General features: G+C 31.4%; 2 protein-coding genes across 2 annotated transcripts; one reads left to right on the top strand and one right to left on the bottom strand.

The window, feature by feature from the left end:
• Window positions 1–1721: 1721 nt before the first annotated feature.
• On the bottom strand, window positions 1722–2444 carry LOC146997251 (uncharacterized protein F54H12.2-like). Its single transcript, XM_085817839.1, has one exon. The coding sequence runs from the start codon at window positions 2442–2444 to the stop codon at window positions 1722–1724; it is 723 nt and encodes a 240-aa protein (XP_085673965.1).
• A 1269-nt stretch (window positions 2445–3713) lies between these two features.
• Window positions 3714–4934, top strand: LOC118180327 (uncharacterized). The gene is made up of 3 exons (XM_035349433.2): window positions 3714–3779; window positions 3878–4021; window positions 4120–4934. Exons 1-3 carry the CDS (start codon window positions 3753–3755, stop codon window positions 4540–4542), a joined length of 594 nt encoding a protein of 197 aa, XP_035205324.2. The 5' UTR covers window positions 3714–3752; the 3' UTR covers window positions 4543–4934.
• Window positions 4935–21505: the final 16571 nt, after the last annotated feature.

Raw genomic sequence — 21505 nt, 5'->3', positions numbered from 1 at the left:
GGTAGCAAATGCAGCCGCTTTGGTTAAAGCACAGCAATTAAATCCTTTTGCATGAATCGAACATGTTAAAGAATGTTTCTTTTCTAAATTCTCTATCTTAGGACAGTCTAGATTTATGATGTCTCTACATAATAAATTTTCTAAAAATAATTTCTTTTCTAATCCTTTCACGTATATGACAGAGTGACTAGATGACAAATATTACAAAATAACACGAAGATGAGTATAAGGTAAAACACCCTCATTCCAATTCACATGATGACGATTTCTTGTGACCCAAGCAAAACACTTTTGCTGAGATCGTGATAATGTTTTCCAAGGCTGAGGGGTAAATTGACCAGCAACTGTGATATCCTTCATGCACGGAGTAAAAAGCTAATTCTTTAACAATGTAACAATGAGGCATCCACTGAAAACCTTCGAAATCGATCACGATGGGAGAAGACATGTTAGCCATTCTATATCTCAAACTGAAATGAACTATCGGGGCTGGTAGACATAGTATTTATCCCCAGGAAAGATACCCGTACGAAGGCGGAGCGTTTCGCTTGTTTCAGGTCGTAAATCAATCATCAAGTAACTGAAAGGGGCTGAAGTAGCATCTTGAAAAATTTCTTGAAAGGCCTTTACTTTTCCGGGGAACATTTGCCTAGCTAAATGCATGATTTGGCTTTTATCTCTAGGATTTTGTATAAGACAAGATAATGGGAATTTAAATGAATATTTCTCATCTCCTTGCCTTGGTGAAAACGATTTTGCGTTATGAAAATGACTGAAAGGTTTCGGTGATGACTTCCTTTTGTAAAAAGTTTGCTTAAGCGAGTATCACTTGCTAATTCAGACATTAAATCGTCTATGATAATTAAAGCATTTTGGAGAGTCTGCAGGTTAGATGGTAATTCTTCTTCTAAATTTACATTTTTCATGGAATTAAAAAGAGGTTGATAACATCCGTAGCAATAAATAATATTGGTCGGCATGGGATGGAACATTTTATGATCTATCAATTTCTTCACAAAAACCGTTTTTCCCGAACCAGTAGGTACGCTCAGAAGACAAGTAGAAGGATGTACGAACGTGGGTAGTTCCATGTTTGGAAAAGACAGCATGTTAAGAAAACACTGACTTTTATACTTTACAGAAAATCTCTAAGCAACCTTTAAGGATACTGGCAACCAGAAGACATTATGAATTTTGTTTAAATAAGTGTAGAAACAAGAAATACAAGAGACATTTTTACAAATTAAAACAAATTTATTTTTTAAAAATCATGTTTACACCATATCTTTTTTTGACAAATTGAAATATTTGGAAATCATGATTCTTTACAGCTAAGGGTGATACAATGAGTTCCATACAGAGTCCTTAACATCGTTTAATAATAAAATAAATACAATAATGTTCACATACATTAGAAGTTAAACTCTGAAGCGAAATCTTGTTCCAGCAAACATGACGATATTTCTTGACAAAGGATGTGATATCTTTTTCATGTGCTTCAAACGGGAGTCCATAAGAGTAAAAAAAATTCAAAGTCTGTATGTCTGCAATGTAGACAGCTAGCCAATGAGTTCCTTTTTTATCATATTTATCAGTATTGAGCACCAGTGCACAGGGAAAACTTTGAATCACAGGTATTTTGTCACAAGGAAAAACACCCGCATAATATCTCAAAGAAATAGTATTTCGAGATAAGATTTGATGAATCTGTGATGAATTCATCAGTTTCCATAGTCGTATAGAATATTTCGAGCTTTATTGATTTCTATCAAATTTTCAAATTCAGCGTACACTAATATTGAAACAGTTTGTTGTAAGGGAGTCCTAAATTTTATTTCTAATCTTAAGTTGCTGTGTCGAACCAGATTTAAATGAGAGCCATCACAAAGGTCAGGTGACATGTCGAAGTGAAATAAGGAATATCCTTTTGAAAATTCTGATCTTGAAAGGTAAAGTCCTCTGTCGTCTGCATTCATAAACAAATTCTGGTAAGCTCGTATAAAATGATTTTTATCAAAATTAGGATGAAGAGGATTATGAGGTACCGGTTGACCGTCCACATAAACGCCGATAAAGTTCATATTATAATGCTTGAATTCAAAAGGAGATTTTTTATAGTTTCCGTTAAAGGCATCATTATCGACGCATGCCACCACAATACGATTAGGCATTTGACCTATGAAAATATTGTCTTGAATAAAACTCATATTTCCCGTTGGAATGGAATAGGCTTTGCAGAGCACTCTGTTAATGGGATATTTGGCTGTCGATTTTTCTAGGCTTTTGGCATGTCTTAGCACTACACCCGGACTGACTCTCACTTTTCTTACAAACAATGAAGCTTGTTCGAGTAAAACTTTAAATTCACCTTCACCGAATAAACAAAACTCCTGCACGTTGGTTGAATCCTTCATTCGGCTGAGTGTCTTGAGTATCAAAAACATTCATACGTCCTGCTATATCTTTGAAAAACAATTCTGATGACAGTTGAGACGTTTTCGTATCAAAACCATGATTCAGTAATTTTTCTATCATGGCTCTGTAACGATACGTGTTATTAGTGGTGTAGTTATTAGTCTTATGCTAAAAGATATGCTTTTCAAATTGACATTATTTTATATAACCCTGAACTCTTGCAGTTCTTTGAGAATATCTGATACTTAATCTTTCGTGAAAATCGCACATCTCACAAATAAAATCATATATAGCAGGTAATATTAACACGAATTCCATAGCATGATCAAACATAATTTTTAGATTAAGTGCAACTTAATCTAAGAAAGATCATGATTTCGAAGAAGCATTATTTTAATTAAACACTAGTGTCATACAATTCTTAGAACATATATGGCATTTAATTTATCATGAGTGTCATGCCTAATAAGTAAATGAGATGCATTTCACGCACACACACTCACACAGGAAAAAAAAAAAAAAAAAAAAAAAAAAAAAAAACCTTTTCTCTTTTAGGAAGCTTTATTTTTACTTCTTAAAAAAGAACTAAGAAGAAATACGGTATAGGTGCTTGGAACCACTCAGTGCTGATGATCCTCATTCCTTATACTAGTATATTGATCAACATGCACATATACTTCCGAGTGACCGAAATAAATTCAAATACAAGTATTCAAGGAATACTTAATAAATTCCAGAAAAAGTCGGTAAGCAATAAATTAATTGATAATCACGGCAAATTATGTAAAGTACCAAGAAAAGATAGTAGTAACCGGGGGTACTCGGGTGACGGAAGTGACGTCACAGAAAATGGGCGTGGCCTCCGCTATCTTGTATCACGTGACAACCGGAAGTGACGTAGATGGATGGGATGACGTAGACGGAATGACATCATCAAAGTTTCGTTTTGATTCTGTGGCAAAGATTTTATGTTTCAGAGTTTTTGCTTTTTGTGGCATCGAATATATATTTTTAGGTTTCGTGGCAACAAACTCTTGAACAACGTGTTTGGAATGACATCATCCATTTCTTGTTGGGGCATGTTGTCTTGCAAAATGGCGTCTGCCGTATCACACCTTTGTATGCCTCCGCTGAGGTGTATGGATACTTTTCTGTGGACCAATCAGATTCTTTGAAACATGACCTCACCGTCTCTTAACCAATCACCGTTTAGATGAAATAAAGAGTTCCTACCTGATATAAGGTTATCCCGAGCAACGTTCCGCATTTCTTTCCTGCCTATCGCCCTGAGTGTACGTACCTGCTTTTGCTTAGACAATCATTCTTCACTGCTTCGAATGGATCAAGCACGAAACCACAGAGAGGTAAGTAACTTTTTTAAATATACTGTTTTTAGATTTTTTAATCTTTAAAAATAGTTGAATTTGCAATATGGGCTTAAATTGTCTTTACTTTTTTTCAGATGGAAAAACTATTTAAGAAAGAACCTATGCCTTTGAACGATAAAGTGTTGAGCCATGAAGACCGCACCGAAGTTATTCCAAGAGAATCGGCTAGCTCTTGCAACAAAAGAAAAGCAGAAGAAACATCCCATTTCGAGAAAAAAGTACGTATTTGCGAAAAGCTTATATATTAAAGTTGATATTGTATGTGACCCCATTTTTATGTATTATATACTAACCGATTTATTTATTTTTTTTCCAGCGCAAAGGACTCTTCACTGAAGAGGCTATTCCAGAGGAGCTCACTCACATGGGAAACAATGTCTTTGTGGGACCCAGCATTTACAAGGGAAAAGTGACTGTGCACATCCGAGAGTATGCCAAATATGGTAAAGCTTACTATCCGACAAGACGAGGAGTGAACTTTGACCCGTGGTGTTTGAATGTTCTCGCAACCAACATGACAGTGGAGGAACAAGACCTGCTGACACTAAATCTGGAGTTGCCCAAGAACTTTGTGGTCACGTATAAGGATTCCAACTTCACTCTGAAACAACTTTCTGCTCAAGGAGATGAAAAAAGTAGCCTCAGCATTACAACTACGCAGTGGGAAGAACTGATGACCAACTTTAGCCGTATCAGCGACATTGTCACCAACCTCGTTTATCAAAACATGAACTTTTGAGAAGCCAACGAAAGCATATCCGACGAACCTGTTAAGGAGGAAAATCTGCCCCAGTCCTTCGACATTTCTATGGGAAGAGCACGTCTCCAAATTATTCTAAAGACGTCGCTTGAAGAGCTTCTTAATCAACAAGAAGAACTAAATTATCCCAAGCGCATAGACTGTGAAGAACTCGTTTATAAAACAGAAACTGTGAATGCCATTGCTCTGAGATTCAATGCTGTTGACATCGCCAGACAATTTTACGGAAATATTTGGGGTGAAGAATCCTATTTAATGTTACTGAAACCTGCTCACTACATTACCAAGGACTTTTTAAAAATCTGTGTGTTTAAACAATGTACTCGATGAAGTAAGAAACACATTTTGTACTACCACTGGTGTCTTAGGTATTAAATACTATGAATATTTGTAAAATAATTAGGATGTTCGATAAAATGTTATTTTATTTTACAATGATCTCATGACTGTCTCCAGGTTCAGACCCTATTTAAAAGAATTAATCTGTAATGAACACTTACATAATTTTTAAATATACCTATTGAATACAAACCTATTGATTTTTATAGAGTATAAATATGGTTGTTCTTAAACATATATATCATTTCTTGTTCAAACTTTGAGATGTAGCATTCATTTTCTATCTTGTACATGTGTTAGACCTATTTTCTGAAATCTTTATATTGAGAAGTTATTAGAAACTCTGGCATTATTTCCCTGTTTTAGTTAAACATATATAAATGAATATCAGTGTACGCTTAGATCATAACAACTGTTGCAATGAACGCAGCTCTGTCTCAGACTTATCGGGATCAACAGGTCCCCGCAAGTTTCGGGGGTGTTGCTGCTTTGCATCGTGTTTTAAAAGGTCGCGTAAAAACAAAAGATATCCAGAAATGGTTGCAAACCAAGGATTCTTATACTTTGCACAAGCCTTTGAGGCACAAGTTTCCCAGGAACAGAGTCATCGTAGGAGGCTTAAACGAGCAATTTCAATCTGATTTAGTGGGTATGCAATCCCTGGCGTCTTTTAATGATGGATATAAATATTTGCTGACCTGTATAGACATCCTTTCGAAATACGCTTGGGCTATCCCTCTCAAAGATAAAACATCTGTGTCCCTTCAATCCGCTTTCGAAAAGATATTTTCGGAACGTACACCCGAATCATTACAAACAGATGCAGGGAAAGAGTTTACCAATAAACAATTTCAAAATTTTTTGAAAAAGAGAAACGTTCAGTTTTTCACGACACATAATACAACCAAAGCTTCTGTCGTAGAACGATTTAATCGAACTCTAAAAACAAAAATGTGGAAATACTTTACCGAAATGAATACACGAAAGTACATTGATGTTATAGATAAATTGATATCCAGTTATAACCATACAAGGCATCGTAGTATTAAGACAGAACCTGTATCCGTTACATTACAAAATCAAGAAAAGATCTGGAAAACGTTGTACGGTCAGCAACCAGTACAAAACCCTATTTCTTTAGATTTAAAGATTGGAGATACGGTACGCATCAGCTGAGAAAAAATGCTCTTTGAGAAAGGATACGAACAAAACTGGACAAGAGAAATTTTTACAATCTATAAAATTTTTGTCTATAAACTGAAGTTGTCTATAAACTGAAAGATCTAGCAGGAGAAATTATACAAGGAACTTTTTACAAACAAGAACTTCAAAAGGTTTCGGACTCTGGTTATTATCCTGTTGAAAAAGTTTTAAAAAGGAGGAAACGTCGTGGGAAAATAGAATATTTTGTGAAACTTCAGGGGTACCCTGAAAGCTTCAATGCTTGGGTGGATGATGTGAGAAGGGTATAAAAGGCCCGTACATTCTGCTTATCTGTCATTTGAGCGAAACTTGTCTTTCTTTATCACACTGATCAGCGACAGCTCCGTGCGCTTTTTTCCAGACAACAAAATATCACAATTTACCACTCAGCTTCTTACTCCGATGGATTTAAATAGTCAGTGGGAGTTATCTCTTGTGAACTTTATTTACCCTCACACATGGTATAACGTCCGAAAAGACAATAATTTATTTGGATTTGATTTGGGTGATGGGAAATTGGAAGGTCAAAGAGTGCCTCCAGGATGCTATGAAACAATACCAGATTTATTAAAAGCCATGAAAATACCTTCCCATAAAAATAAGATTGAATTCAGTTATCATCCTGTCACGAAAAAAGTCACCATTAAGACCGACGAAAACTGCAAAGTCATTCTTCATGAAGGATTAGCTGAGCTTCTAGGGTTCGAACCGGGTGTTTACAAAGGATTGGAACAAAGTCCTTTTGTAGCCGATGCAAAAGTATCTTTTCCTGTCATGTATGTGTATTGCGATCTCGTAGAGCCTCAAATTGTGGGAGATGTACAAGCCCCGTTGTTAAAAATTGTCACCGTAGAAGGAAATGACGGAGACATCATAAACGCTCATGACCCCCAGCCCATTTACTTGCCAGTTATCCGTCAACATTTTCAGACTATACATATTGACATAAGACTTCACTCTGGAGATTTAGTACCATTCGAAAGAGGCAAAGTATTTCTTGTGTTGCATTTTCGTCTGAGACAAATTCTATAAAAGAAGCCTTCATTTGCAAATTGATTTCATTTGGATTGTGTATACAAGATTAGAAGCATCAAACATGCGGGTGCCTTATACGTGTTGCACGAAAAAATTTGAAGATTATTATTTAGCTCAAACTGGAAATGGATTACCTTACTATCAAGGAACCATTTTACAGAAAGGTTATGGTATTGGTGGATTTTTTGCAAAGCTGTTTCGCAGTGCTATGCCTTTTTTGATGAGTGGAGCCAAAACAGTTAGAAAAGAAGCTTTGCGGACTGGAACACAAATTGCAAACGACGTAAGTAGTATTGGCCCCACTGCGGCGGCAGAAGAGACGTCATGGGAAAGGGGCGTGGCCAATATCCAGACGGGCCTGGAACCGGAAGTGACGACACCAGCGCCATCATGTACCACGTGATGGAATGACATCATCAAACTTTCGTTTTTATTCTGTGGCAACGATTTTATGTTTTCAAAGTTTTTATTTTTTGTGGCAACGAGCTCTGGAGCCACGTGTTTGGCATGATATCATTTTTAATTTATTATTTTTAATTATTTAACACGTGATTAATTATTTAATACGTCATTAATTTTTAATTATTTACTCTTTTTAATAAGCATTTTAATTATTTAGTATGTCATTATTTTAATTATTACCTTTAATTAATTTTTATGGAATTTAATATTATTTTCCCTGAATTTTAAAAATAACTCTACGGCTAAGATTCGAACCCGCCATTTCTGAGGTGAAGGACTTGAACGCTACCACACGTCTACTCCGTCGTCTTATCAGGCTTGTTATTTGAAGCCCTCTTTGTTCCTTATTTGCACCATTAATGTCATGAGGCTGAAAGTTTGCGCATGCGCTTTGACATGAAAACCGCGTCATACATTTGTTTTTACACGACGACTAGGATTTCTTTTGGCTTCTTAATCATTACTTTATTCACTGCTGTTTTAAATGTAAGATTTTCCCACAGTTTAATTTTTTTATTATTAAGATATTTTTAATTGTTTTCTTTTTTCTTCTCATTCTAACTAAATTTGTAAATTTTTCATTCCATTTTTTTCCCCTTTCCCAAACATAAATTTTATTTTTAACTTTCTCAAATTGACGTTTACTTCCACAAAAGTGACTTTACATTTTCTTTTTACTTTTTATTTTGCAAAAGGTTTTTTTTTTTTTTTTTTTTCCAAATTTATTCCTTTTCGTATTTTTACTTTACTTTATTTTAATTTTTTGTTTAAAGTTTTTTTGGTTTTACAAAAGTAATATTTATTTTTACAAATTTAATTTTTCCATTCCGCTTTTTATTTTAAAAAAAGGTGTTTCTACATTTTTAACTTTATTTTTTTACAAAAGTAATATTTAGTTTCATAATTTTTTTTTTTGAATTTTTTGTTTACACAAATGCAGTTTTTTGTTTTTTCCCTTATGCATATTACTTCCAAAAGTAAATTTTATTTTTTCCCCTTTCCTTTAAATTTTTTTGTTACATTTTTATTTTACCCTTAACTTTTCCCCCTTGTTTTAAATACAACATCATGTTACACTTCCATTTCTCCAAAAGTAAACTTACCTACATTTCGCCGTCTTTGAAATTTTAAGCTGGAATTTACAAGCATATAACTTCACTAGATAATATTTTCTGTAACTTTAAACCAATATACACAATGCTCATTCTATATAGTTTAACTGGAATACTACATTTCTTACTTTTTTACTACTAAGTTGGAGATACTCAGAACTTTTCCTTCTAATGTATTGTACTAACTGTTAATGATTGTATTAACATTTTGGTCAACTATACAAAACTTTATTGATTCCCTTTTACACGTCTTACTTTTATTCAAAGGATTCACCAAACTATGTCTGAAAAATGTAATTTTTACACTTTCCATTTACACATTTACCCTTATATTTAACTTCTAAAACAAATTCATACTGTATTTCTGATTCCTTTTCCCCAAAAAATTCAATATAGACTTATACAAATTTCTTTATTGTAAGACCTACTGATTTTAAACAAATCTTAAAAGGAGCAATAAATTTTCATGGTATGAAGTCCACTCAGACCAATGCATGGAGCATTTCTACCCAGTTAAGTTTAGATACGTACCAATAGTACTTCATTTCTGCTTATTTTACTCTACAGACATTTATACGTATATATTCAGAACACTCCCTTTTATTCAGTAAGATTCATTTATACTACTGACACAAATTTTGCTAACTCTTTGAAATATTTTACAAATATATCTTGTATTTTCTTGCACACATCCTACTTAAATCACCAAACATACACTGAACCTTGATTTTTCCTTCATGTGAAAACGTCACTCGGATTCTTAATTTGATTCCACCATTTAACGCAAAACTTTATAAACACTACTATATTTGAACTTATCACAGCCTTACTCTCTTAACAAGGTACAGAAGATTGAATTATATTTTAACTACGGAGAAGAATATCCACATTGTAACGTGTTATTTTAAATTTGAATTATAGTCCCATTTTATGAAGGAGAACTTAAAGTCTATAATACACATGGAATTAATATTCAGCCATGGAAATGAACCTTATCGCCTTTTTCCCAACTTGGAATATAAAAATTTGTTAACTTGGAATATTTTTAACGTATTCATTGTAACTTAACTGAAAGGTACCCATATTTTACATTGTCAATAATTTATTTAGCACTGAACTCTTACAGCCTTTTGAGAACGAAATTTAATTTATCATACCTGACAAATGACTCCTACATAGTTATGATACATTACACGAAATATTGAGTAGAGTTCCAAATACTGATCTAACATAGTAATTAACATAAAAGACCTAACACAAAGAACTTTAAGATAGAAATTTCAAACTGACATTGCTTAATAATAAACTTTTACAGCTTTTTTGACATTTAACTTCTCATAGATAGTAAATAAAATTACACACACATAATTATACAAAATAGGTAATAATGACAGAAAGTCCATATAATGATCTACTATAGTCACCAACTTTAAAAATTTTAACGCATTTTTAATATGTCATAAGAAAGACCACACTTTTTTAAAAAGCATTATTTTAATTAAACATTGGAACCACGCAGTCCTGCGCACATGTATAACATTTTTATTTATCATGAGCATGACACATAATAAGTAAATAAAATTTTCACAAAGTACGAAACACATTCCTCTTTTAACTGACTGTACTCTTAAGAAAAATGCAGCATGGAATGCTTAAAACACTCAGTGTCACAGTTCCTCATTTCCCCACGCATTGATCAAAAATATACATGCACTTTAAAATCAGTTAAACAAATTCAAATGTTAGTATTCAACCAGGAATACTTCACAAATTAGATAAAAGAGAGGTACACAATTAACTTGAGTGATAAATACAGAAAAGCATGTAAGGACCGAGAAAAAGATGTATTCGTGGAGGACTTTTTAAGATAAACTTGCTCTATTTTTGCACATGGGTTACATTTTGCATTTCAGATTAAGGAAACATTCAAGATAATTCCTGTATAACTAGGGATTTTATTCACACTTGTTAGTAATGTAATTTATTAGAACAGTCGCCGACATATAGGAGAAGTATGCCATTACCAAGGAAAACAATTTTCCCAAGCCAGACTTTGACAGTGAAATATAAAATGGAATAAGAAAATCCCATATTTCCAACAAAATTAGTATCTGAGTATGCAAAAACATGAACAAGAAACGAATATTTTTTCTGAAAATGTTCCGAATGGGATAAGTCAGGACTAGTTTCATGAACAGAGCATGAAAAATAATGACGAAATTTTAATTTTATTTTGTCTGTAGTACATTTACTTATGCTAAAATATTTCATTTGATTGACTGTACATTTAGGCACAAATTGATAAATCAGAGTGATTTTGTGTTTTAAAGCTTCAGATTTAGAAATACTACAACTCAAAAGCAAAAAGGTTAAAACGACAAGAGAATGTACTGTAAGCAAGCAAACTTGATAAATGACTTTTTTTCGCTGATTTCCATGAATTCATAGATCGGTAGCAAAGTTTTAATGCACTGTATATGAACTATTTTTTCAAATATATTACGATCACTGTTTTCCATTTACATAGACGTTAAGGAAACATTTCATGTTAATTTACCTTTATTCATGAGATTTGTCTACGTATATATTTAATTTTTGCATTTTGTTTACAATTATAATACCGAAAGAACATAAGAAAATATTTTTCTTGCAAATTTCCATATTTTTTTTCCCAAACGTTATTTCTTTCATAGCTTTGAAGTAACCTATTATACACATAGTTATCTTGTACTACCCAGACAATCGTTGGTCTTGCCAATGTCTGAGTCACAAAGCTAGAGAATTTAAGTGATATTTTATCATTGCGGAGAACTTCTTACTGCGTTTTTGATGAAAATTGGCCGAAATTTAGTAGTTCATTACCAATCTAGGAGCCTTTAACTATTTCTATTAAAAAACAAACACACTCAGAAATTATCATCAAGATTTTCCATACAGATAGATTTGTCTAATTTTCATGCCATTGCATTTCCAATAAAATATGATTCATTGCCAGATAATTAAATGTTAGTTATTTTTCCTGCATCTGAATGCTCATTACATATTATAACAAAATTGCAAACAAGTTAAATGAATATTTCCTGAAATACTGAGCATTTCATTTCGGAAAGTTTGTATGAGTATTTTCATTTTGAATCGTTTAATATTTTTTTCTTGCATCTCAAGCAAATTTTGAACATAAAATTTTCAGTTTTGACGAGAAAGTTAATTGCGGATGGCTGTGATGTTATCGTGTTTTCATAAACAGTTTCTGTGAAGTACCTTTTCGATAACCTTTTGAACACTTTGAAGATTACCACTTTTACATTACTGCCACTGCAAATCATTGAGTTTTCAAATATTTTCCTATTTGTCGTTTACAACGCTTCGTAAAGACTTGGGAACCAAATTTTACTAAATAGTTATATTATTTGATTTAATAATTGTGTTACACATTTAGAAGATTTAACAACACTACTACGCTGAACCAGAAATTAAGAAAAGAAATGGAATTTTTATCTTAGTATACTACAGGAATAGATTAAGTTTCTCTGACTTAGATGTATTCGAATGTAGATAACGGAGACTTTTAACTCAGCTCATACAGACTTCGAATATTTTCTCTAAGTCACCACGATCACTGACTTGCAGTGTCATAGATTTTTCACGTAAAGACTATTTCTTAAAAGAAGTTTATATACTAATTTCATTAGAAACATGTCTAAAAAATATCTCATCTTCATAAGAAACATCAACGCTTTGATTTGAATTACTAGGAAAACAAGAACCATTGTTTTGTAAACATGGTTTCTCTCTGATTCAAAAGGTTCTGCTCTGTCATATTCGAAATAAATAATTAACCGTACATACCTAATATATTGCATTGATGAGTTATATTTTAACCTACTGCATTACATTTCAAGTGAATGTGTTTATTGCATCTTTTAATAAAATCTTAAAGGCTGAAAGAAGTGTTTCATTACCAAATTTGTACTTTCTAACTTCATCCTACTGAAACGAAAACATTCATAACTTATTGCGAAGAAACATGTTTACGTGTTATACTTTTTGATTAATTTTCATACCACAGTATCATCTTTGAAAATTTGTTTCCTAGTCCACTGCTAATATATTACTAATTATCGCTCTTTCAATACATTTCGTACGTGACAAAAAAACTCAGTTTAGAAAATTTTTTTATTTAACAACTTGTATTGCATTGCTGAACCGGAGCCATGCTTTCATTTTTATTACATATCATGCGAATATTTTAAAAAAGGCATTTTCCCCCTTCTGTTAGCACAATTTTAACCAGCATTTTACTATTACAGAGACTTCTTTAGTAAAATCTCAAGGATTAAATTTAACGTTTCATTACTAATTTTTGAAGATTTTGGATATATCCTTCTTAAAAGTTTGTAACCGATTAGCAAAATAATTTATATATGTACTTCGTTGTGCTCTTGGTTAATTTTTAAATCGTTGTTCATTTATAACACTTGATTTCTAGCGAAGTATCGAAATGATTATTTACTTTCCGCTTTTTACAAAGAATTTCGTAGACACATATGTTCAGTATAGAATATTTTCCTAACTTAAAAGTATTATTACCAAAATAGAAAAATATACAAAATTTTCCTAAAAATTTATATATTTGTTTTTTACAAACATGTACACGAATACCCACATTTAATTACTTAATGTGCATTTTCCTATATCAGAACTAAAATTTCGAGCAAAAATTTTTAAATAATGTCATATTTCATAAAATTTGTCCTTGCGGTGTCATTGTCTTTTACGCAGTCGCAGTTTTTTGAGAGTAGTCGTATAGACATTTCGAAAATGTTTTCTCTTTGCTATTGGAAACTATTTTATCTTTGCTGTTGGTATATGCCAATGATTCTCGATACTTTTTTCTATTGGTTTATCTTTAGCTTATGAGTTATTTAAATACTTAAAAATATATTTGTAGATCTTTTATGTTGGCACTTGTGATAGATTTTTTGGACGTTTTAGGAAAATGTATTTATTTTATTCACATGAATGAAGCTGATGTTTTCTTAAAATTTTATTATTCAGAGTATTAGTCAATTATGACAGAATGCCGGATTTGTTCTCTATATTCATCATGCATATGAACTTCAGTATTCCAAATCTCTCGTAAATTTAATTTTTTTCTGTCAGTAATAGGAAGACGAATGAAATATATGCAGGTTATGCAGACATAAGGTAAAAATCTGAAAGTAAAAATTCTTCGGATCTGGGCAATTCAGTAGAATGTGCAAATATTCATCCTATTCGAAGCATATTTTTGGAATAATATAGCATATAAAATGTAAATTTAATAAAAAGAGATATAATGAAGATCAAGTACTTTGCAAAACCTGGACGGTAATTATACAAAATTAGTGTTAAAGCAGATTTTTCATAAAAAGCGGTTCCAACGAAGGAAACATGCCAGCAATCGTCTGAAACACTCAGTGGGCATTTGATCTTCGCTCTTACGTAGAATTTAAAATTCTACTTAGCTTTTGTAAGAGCAAAGATCAAATGCACACTCAGAGTTTTAAGCGACTGCTGGCATGTTTTCTCCGCTGAAATCACTTTTTATGAAAAACCGACTTATTACTAATTTTGTATACTTACCGTCCAGATTTTGCAAAGTACATGATCTTCATTATATCTCTTTTTATTAAATTTACATTTTATATGCTATATTATTCCAAAAATATGCTTCGAATAGGATGAATATTTGCACATTCTACTGAATTGCCCAGATCCGAAGAATTTTTACTTTCAGATTTTTACCTTATGTCTGCATAACCTGCATATATTTCATTCGTCTTCCTATTACTGACAGAAAAAAATTAAATTTACGAGAGATTTGGAATACTGAAGTTCATATGCATGATGAATATAGAGAACAAATCCGGCATTCTGTCATAATTGACTAATACTCTGAATAATAAAATTTTAAGAAAACATCAGCTTCATTCATGTGAATAAAATAAATACATTTTCCTAAAACGTCCAAAAAATCTATCACAAGTGCCAACATAAAAGATCTACAAATATATTTTTAAGTATTTAAATAACTCATAAGCTAAAGATAAACCAATAGAAAAAAGTATCGAGAATCATTGGCATATACCAACAGCAAAGATAAAATAGTTTCCAATAGCAAAGAGAAAACATTTTCGAAATGTCTATACGACTACTCTCAAAAAACTGCGACTGCGTAAAAGACAATGACACCGCAAGGACAAATTTTATGAAATATGACATTATTTAAAAATTTTTGCTCGAAATTTTAGTTCTGATATAGGAAAATGCACATTAAGTAATTAAATGTGGGTATTCGTGTACATGTTTGTAAAAAACAAATATATAAATTTTTAGGAAAATTTTGTATATTTTTCTATTTTGGTAATAATACTTTTAAGTTAGGAAAATATTCTATACTGAACATATGTGTCTACGAAATTCTTTGTAAAAAGCGGAAAGTAAATAATCATTTCGATACTTCGCTAGAAATCAAGTGTTATAAATGAACAACGATTTAAAAATTAACCAAGAGCACAACGAAGTACATATATAAATTATTTTGCTAATCGGTTACGAACTTTTAAGAAGGATATATCCAGAATCTTCAAAAATTAGTAATGAAACGTTAAATTTAATCCTTGAGATTTTACTAAAGAAGTCTCTGTAATAGTAAAATGCTGGTTAAAATTGTGCTAACAGAAGGGGGAAAATGCCTTTTTTAAAATATTCGCATGATATGTAATAAAAATGAAAGCATGGCTCCGGTTCAGCAATGCAATACAAGTTGTTAAATAAAAAAATTTTCTAAACTGAGTTTTTTTGTCACGTACGAAATGTATTGAAAGAGCGATAATTAGTAATATATTAGCAGTGGACTAGGAAACAAATTTTCAAAGATGATACTGTGGTATGAAAATTAATCAAAAAGTATAACACGTAAACATGTTTCTTCGCAATAAGTTATGAATGTTTTCGTTTCAGTAGGATGAAGTTAGAAAGTACAAATTTGGTAATGAAACACTTCTTTCAGCCTTTAAGATTTTATTAAAAGATGCAATAAACACATTCACTTGAAATGTAATGCAGTAGGTTAAAATATAACTCATCAATGCAATATATTAGGTATGTACGGTTAATTATTTATTTCGAATATGACAGAGCAGAACCTTTTGAATCAGAGAGAAACCATGTTTACAAAACAATGGTTCTTGTTTTCCTAGTAATTCAAATCAAAGCGTTGATGTTTCTTATGAAGATGAGATATTTTTTAGACATGTTTCTAATGAAATTAGTATATAAACTTCTTTTAAGAAATAGTCTTTACGTGAAAAATCTATGACACTGCAAGTCAGTGATCGTGGTGACTTAGAGAAAATATTCGACGTCTGTATGAGCTGAGTTAAAAGTCTCCGTTATCTACATTCGAATACATCTAAGTCAGAGAAACTTAATCTATTCCTGTAGTATACTAAGATAAAAATTCCATTTCTTTTCTTAATTTCTGGTTCAGCGTAGTAGTGTTGTTAAATCTTCTAAATGTGTAACACAATTATTAAATCAAATAATATAACTATTTAGTAAAATTTGGTTCCCAAGTCTTTACGAAGCGTTGTAAACGACAAATAGGAAAATATTTGAAAACTCAATGATTTGCAGTGGCAGTAATGTAAAAGTGGTAATCTTCAAAGTGTTCAAAAGGTTATCGAAAAGGTACTTCACAGAAACTGTTTATGAAAACACGATAACATCACAGCCATCCGCAATTAACTTTCTCGTCAAAACTGAAAATTTTATGTTCAAAATTTGCTTGAGATGCAAGAAAAAAATATTAAACGATTCAAAATGAAAATACTCATACAAACTTTCCGAAATGAAATGCTCAGTATTTCAGGAAATATTCATTTAACTTGTTTGCAATTTTGTTATAATATGTAATGAGCATTCAGATGCAGGAAAAATAACTAACATTTAATTATCTGGCAATGAATCATATTTTATTGGAAATGCAATGGCATGAAAATTAGACAAATCTATCTGTATGGAAAATCTTGATGATAATTTCTGAGTGTGTTTGTTTTTTAATAGAAATAGTTAAAGGCTCCTAGATTGGTAATGAACTACTAAATTTCGGCCAATTTTCATCAAAAACGCAGTAAGAAGTTCTCCGCAATGATAAAATATCACTTAAATTCTCTAGCTTTGTGACTCAGACATTGGCAAGACCAACGATTGTCTGGGTAGTACAAGATAACTATGTGTATAATAGGTTACTTCAAAGCTATGAAAGAAATAACGTTTGGGAAAAAAAATATGGAAATTTGCAAGAAAAATATTTTCTTATGTTCTTTCGGTATTATAATTGTAAACAAAATGCAAAAATTAAATATATACGTAGACAAATCTCATGAATAAAGGTAAATTAACATGAAATGTTTCCTTAACGTCTATGTAAATGGAAAACAGTGATCGTAATATATTTGAAAAAATAGTTCATATACAGTGCATTAAAACTTTGCTACCGATCTATGAATTCATGGAAATCAGCGAAAAAAAGTCATTTATCAAGTTTGCTTGCTTACAGTACATTCTCTTGTCGTTTTAACCTTTTTGCTTTTGAGTTGTAGTATTTCTAAATCTGAAGCTTTAAAACACAAAATCACTCTGATTTATCAATTTGTGCCTAAATGTACAGTCAATCAAATGAAATATTTTAGCATAAGTAAATGTACTACAGACAAAATAAAATTAAAATTTCGTCATTATTTTTCATGCTCTGTTCATGAAACTAGTCCTGACTTATCCCATTCGGAACATTTTCAGAAAAAATATTCGTTTCTTGTTCATGTTTTTGCATACTCAGATACTAATTTTGTTGGAAATATGGGATTTTCTTATTCCATTTTATATTTCACTGTCAAAGTCTGGCTTGGGAAAATTGTTTTCCTTGGTAATGGCATACTTCTCCTATATGTCGGCGACTGTTCTAATAAATTACATTACTAACAAGTGTGAATAAAATCCCTAGTTATACAGGAATTATCTTGAATGTTTCCTTAATCTGAAATGCAAAATGTAACCCATGTGCAAAAATAGAGCAAGTTTATCTTAAAAAGTCCTCCACGAATACATCTTTTTCTCGGTCCTTACATGCTTTTCTGTACTTATCACTCAAGTTAATTGTGTACCTCTCTTTTATCTAATTTGTGAAGTATTCCTGGTTGAATACTAACATTTGAATTTGTTTAACTGATTTTAAAGTGCATGTATATTTTTGATCAATGCGTGGGAAAATGAGGAACTGTGACACTGAGTGTTCTAAGCATTCCATGCTGCATTTTTCTTAAGAGTACAGTCAGTTAAAAGAGGAATGTGTTTCGTACTTTGTGAAAATTTTATTTACTTATTATGTGTCATGCTCATGATAAATAAAAATGTTATACATGTGCGCAGGACTGTGGTTCCAATGTTTAATTAAAATAATGCTTTTTAAAAAAGTGTGGTCTTTCTTATGACATATTAAAAATGCGTTAAAATTTTTAAAGTTGGTGACTATAGTAGATCATTATATGGACTTTCTGTCATTATTACCTATTTTGTATAATTATGTGTGTGTAATTTTATTTACTATCTATGAGAAGTTAAATGTCAAAAAAGCTGTAAAAGTTTATTATTAAGCAATGTCAGTTTGAAATTTCTATCTTAAAGTTCTTTGTGTTAGGTCTTTTATGTTAATTACTATGTTAGATCAGTATTTGGAACTCTACTCAATATTTCGTGTAATGTATCATAACTATGTAGGAGTCATTTGTCAGGTATGATAAATTAAATTTCGTTCTCAAAAGGCTGTAAGAGTTCAGTGCTAAATAAATTATTGACAATGTAAAATATGGGTACCTTTCAGTTAAGTTACAATGAATACGTTAAAAATATTCCAAGTTAACAAATTTTTATATTCCAAGTTGGGAAAAAGGCGATAAGGTTCATTTCCATGGCTGAATATTAATTCCATGTGTATTATAGACTTTAAGTTCTCCTTCATAAAATGGGACTATAATTCAAATTTAAAATAACACGTTACAATGTGGATATTCTTCTCCGTAGTTAAAATATAATTCAATCTTCTGTACCTTGTTAAGAGAGTAAGGCTGTGATAAGTTCAAATATAGTAGTGTTTATAAAGTTTTGCGTTAAATGGTGGAATCAAATTAAGAATCCGAGTGACGTTTTCACATGAAGGAAAAATCAAGGTTCAGTGTATGTTTGGTGATTTAAGTAGGATGTGTGCAAGAAAATACAAGATATATTTGTAAAATATTTCAAAGAGTTAGCAAAATTTGTGTCAGTAGTATAAATGAATCTTACTGAATAAAAGGGAGTGTTCTGAATATATACGTATAAATGTCTGTAGAGTAAAATAAGCAGAAATGAAGTACTATTGGTACGTATCTAAACTTAACTGGGTAGAAATGCTCCATGCATTGGTCTGAGTGGACTTCATACCATGAAAATTTATTGCTCCTTTTAAGATTTGTTTAAAATCAGTAGGTCTTACAATAAAGAAATTTGTATAAGTCTATATTGAATTTTTTGGGGAAAAGGAATCAGAAATACAGTATGAATTTGTTTTAGAAGTTAAATATAAGGGTAAATGTGTAAATGGAAAGTGTAAAAATTACATTTTTCAGACATAGTTTGGTGAATCCTTTGAATAAAAGTAAGACGTGTAAAAGGGAATCAACAAAGTTTTGTATAGTTGACCAAAATGTTAATACAATCATTAACAGTTAGTACAATACATTAGAAGGAAAAGTTCTGAGTATCTCCAACTTAGTAGTAAAAAAGTAAGAAATGTAGTATTCCAGTTAAACTATATAGAATGAGCATTGTGTATATTGGTTTAAAGTTACAGAAAATATTATCTAGTGAAGTTATATGCTTGTAAATTCCAGCTTAAAATTTCAAAGACGGCGAAATGTAGGTAAGTTTACTTTTGGAGAAATGGAAGTGTAACATGATGTTGTATTTAAAACAAGGGGGAAAAGTTAAGGGTAAAATAAAAATGTAACAAAAAAATTTAAAGGAAAGGGGAAAAAATAAAATTTACTTTTGGAAGTAATATGCATAAGGGAAAAAACAAAAAACTGCATTTGTGTAAACAAAAAATTCAAAAAAAAAAATTATGAAACTAAATATTACTTTTGTAAAAAAATAAAGTTAAAAATGTAGAAACACCTTTTTTTAAAATAAAAAGCGGAATGGAAAAATTAAATTTGTAAAAATAAATATTACTTTTGTAAAACCAAAAAAACTTTAAACAAAAAATTAAAATAAAGTAAAGTAAAAATACGAAAAGGAATAAATTTGGAAAAAAAAAAAAAAAAAAACCTTTTGCAAAATAAAAAGTAAAAAGAAAATGTAAAGTCACTTTTGTGGAAGTAAACGTCAATTTGAGAAAGTTAAAAATAAAATTTATGTTTGGGAAAGGGGAAAAAAATGGAATGAAAAATTTACAAATTTAGTTAGAATGAGAAGAAAAAAGAAAACAATTAAAAATATCTTAATAATAAAAAAATTAAACTGTGGGAAAATCTTACATTTAAAACAGCAGTGAATAAAGTAATGATTAAGAAGCCAAAAGAAATCCTAGTCGTCGTGTAAAAACAAATGTATGACGCGGTTTTCATGTCAAAGCGCATGCGCAAACTTTCAGCCTCATGACATTAATGGTGCAAATAAGGAACAAAGAGGGCTTCAAATAACAAGCCTGATAAGACGACGGAGTAGACGTGTGGTAGCGTTCAAGTCCTTCACCTCAGAAATGGCGGGTTCGAATCTTAGCCGTAGAGTTATTTTTAAAATTCAGGGAAAATAATATTAAATTCCATAAAAATTAATTAAAGGTAATAATTAAAATAATGACATACTAAATAATTAAAATGCTTATTAAAAAGAGTAAATAATTAAAAATTAATGACGTATTAAATAATTAATCACGTGTTAAATAATTAAAAATAATAAATTAAAAATGATATCATGCCAAACACGTGGCTCCAGAGCTCGTTGCCACAAAAAATAAAAACTTTGAAAACATAAAATCGTTGCCACAGAATAAAAACGAAAGTTTGATGATGTCATTCCATCACGTGGTACATGATGGCGCTGGTGTCGTCACTTCCGGTTCCAGGCCCGTCTGGATATTGGCCACGCCCCTTTCCCATGACGTCACTTCTGCCGCCGCAGTGGGGCCAATACTACTTACGTCGTTTGCAATTTGTGTTCCAGTCCGCAAAGCTTCTTTTCTAACTGTTTTGGCTCCACTCATCAAAAAAGGCATAGCACTGCGAAACAGCTTTGCAAAAAATCCACCAATACCATAACCTTTCTGTAAAATGGTTCCTTGATAGTAAGGTAATCCATTTCCAGTTTGAGCTAAATAATAATCTTCAAATTTTTTCGTGCAACACGTATAAGGCACCCGCATGTTTGATGCTTCTAATCTTGTATACACAATCCAAATGAAATCAATTTGCAAATGAAGGCTTCTTTTATAGAATTTGTCTCAGACGAAAATGCAACACAAGAAATACTTTGCCTCTTTCGAATGGTACTAAATCTCCAGAGTGAAGTCTTATGTCAATATGTATAGTCTGAAAATGTTGACGGATAACTGGCAAGTAAATGGGCTGGGGGTCATGAGCGTTTATGATGTCTCCGTCATTTCCTTCTACGGTGACAATTTTTAACAACGGGGCTTGTACATCTCCCAC

Source organism: Stegodyphus dumicola, chromosome 5, assembly GCF_044657685.1.
Source record: "Stegodyphus dumicola isolate Sdum_Otavi_A_Nest chromosome 5, ASM4465768v1".
NCBI classification, from domain to species: Eukaryota; Metazoa; Arthropoda; class Arachnida; order Araneae; family Eresidae; genus Stegodyphus; species Stegodyphus dumicola.
This window is presented reverse-complemented; position numbering and strand designations above follow the sequence as displayed.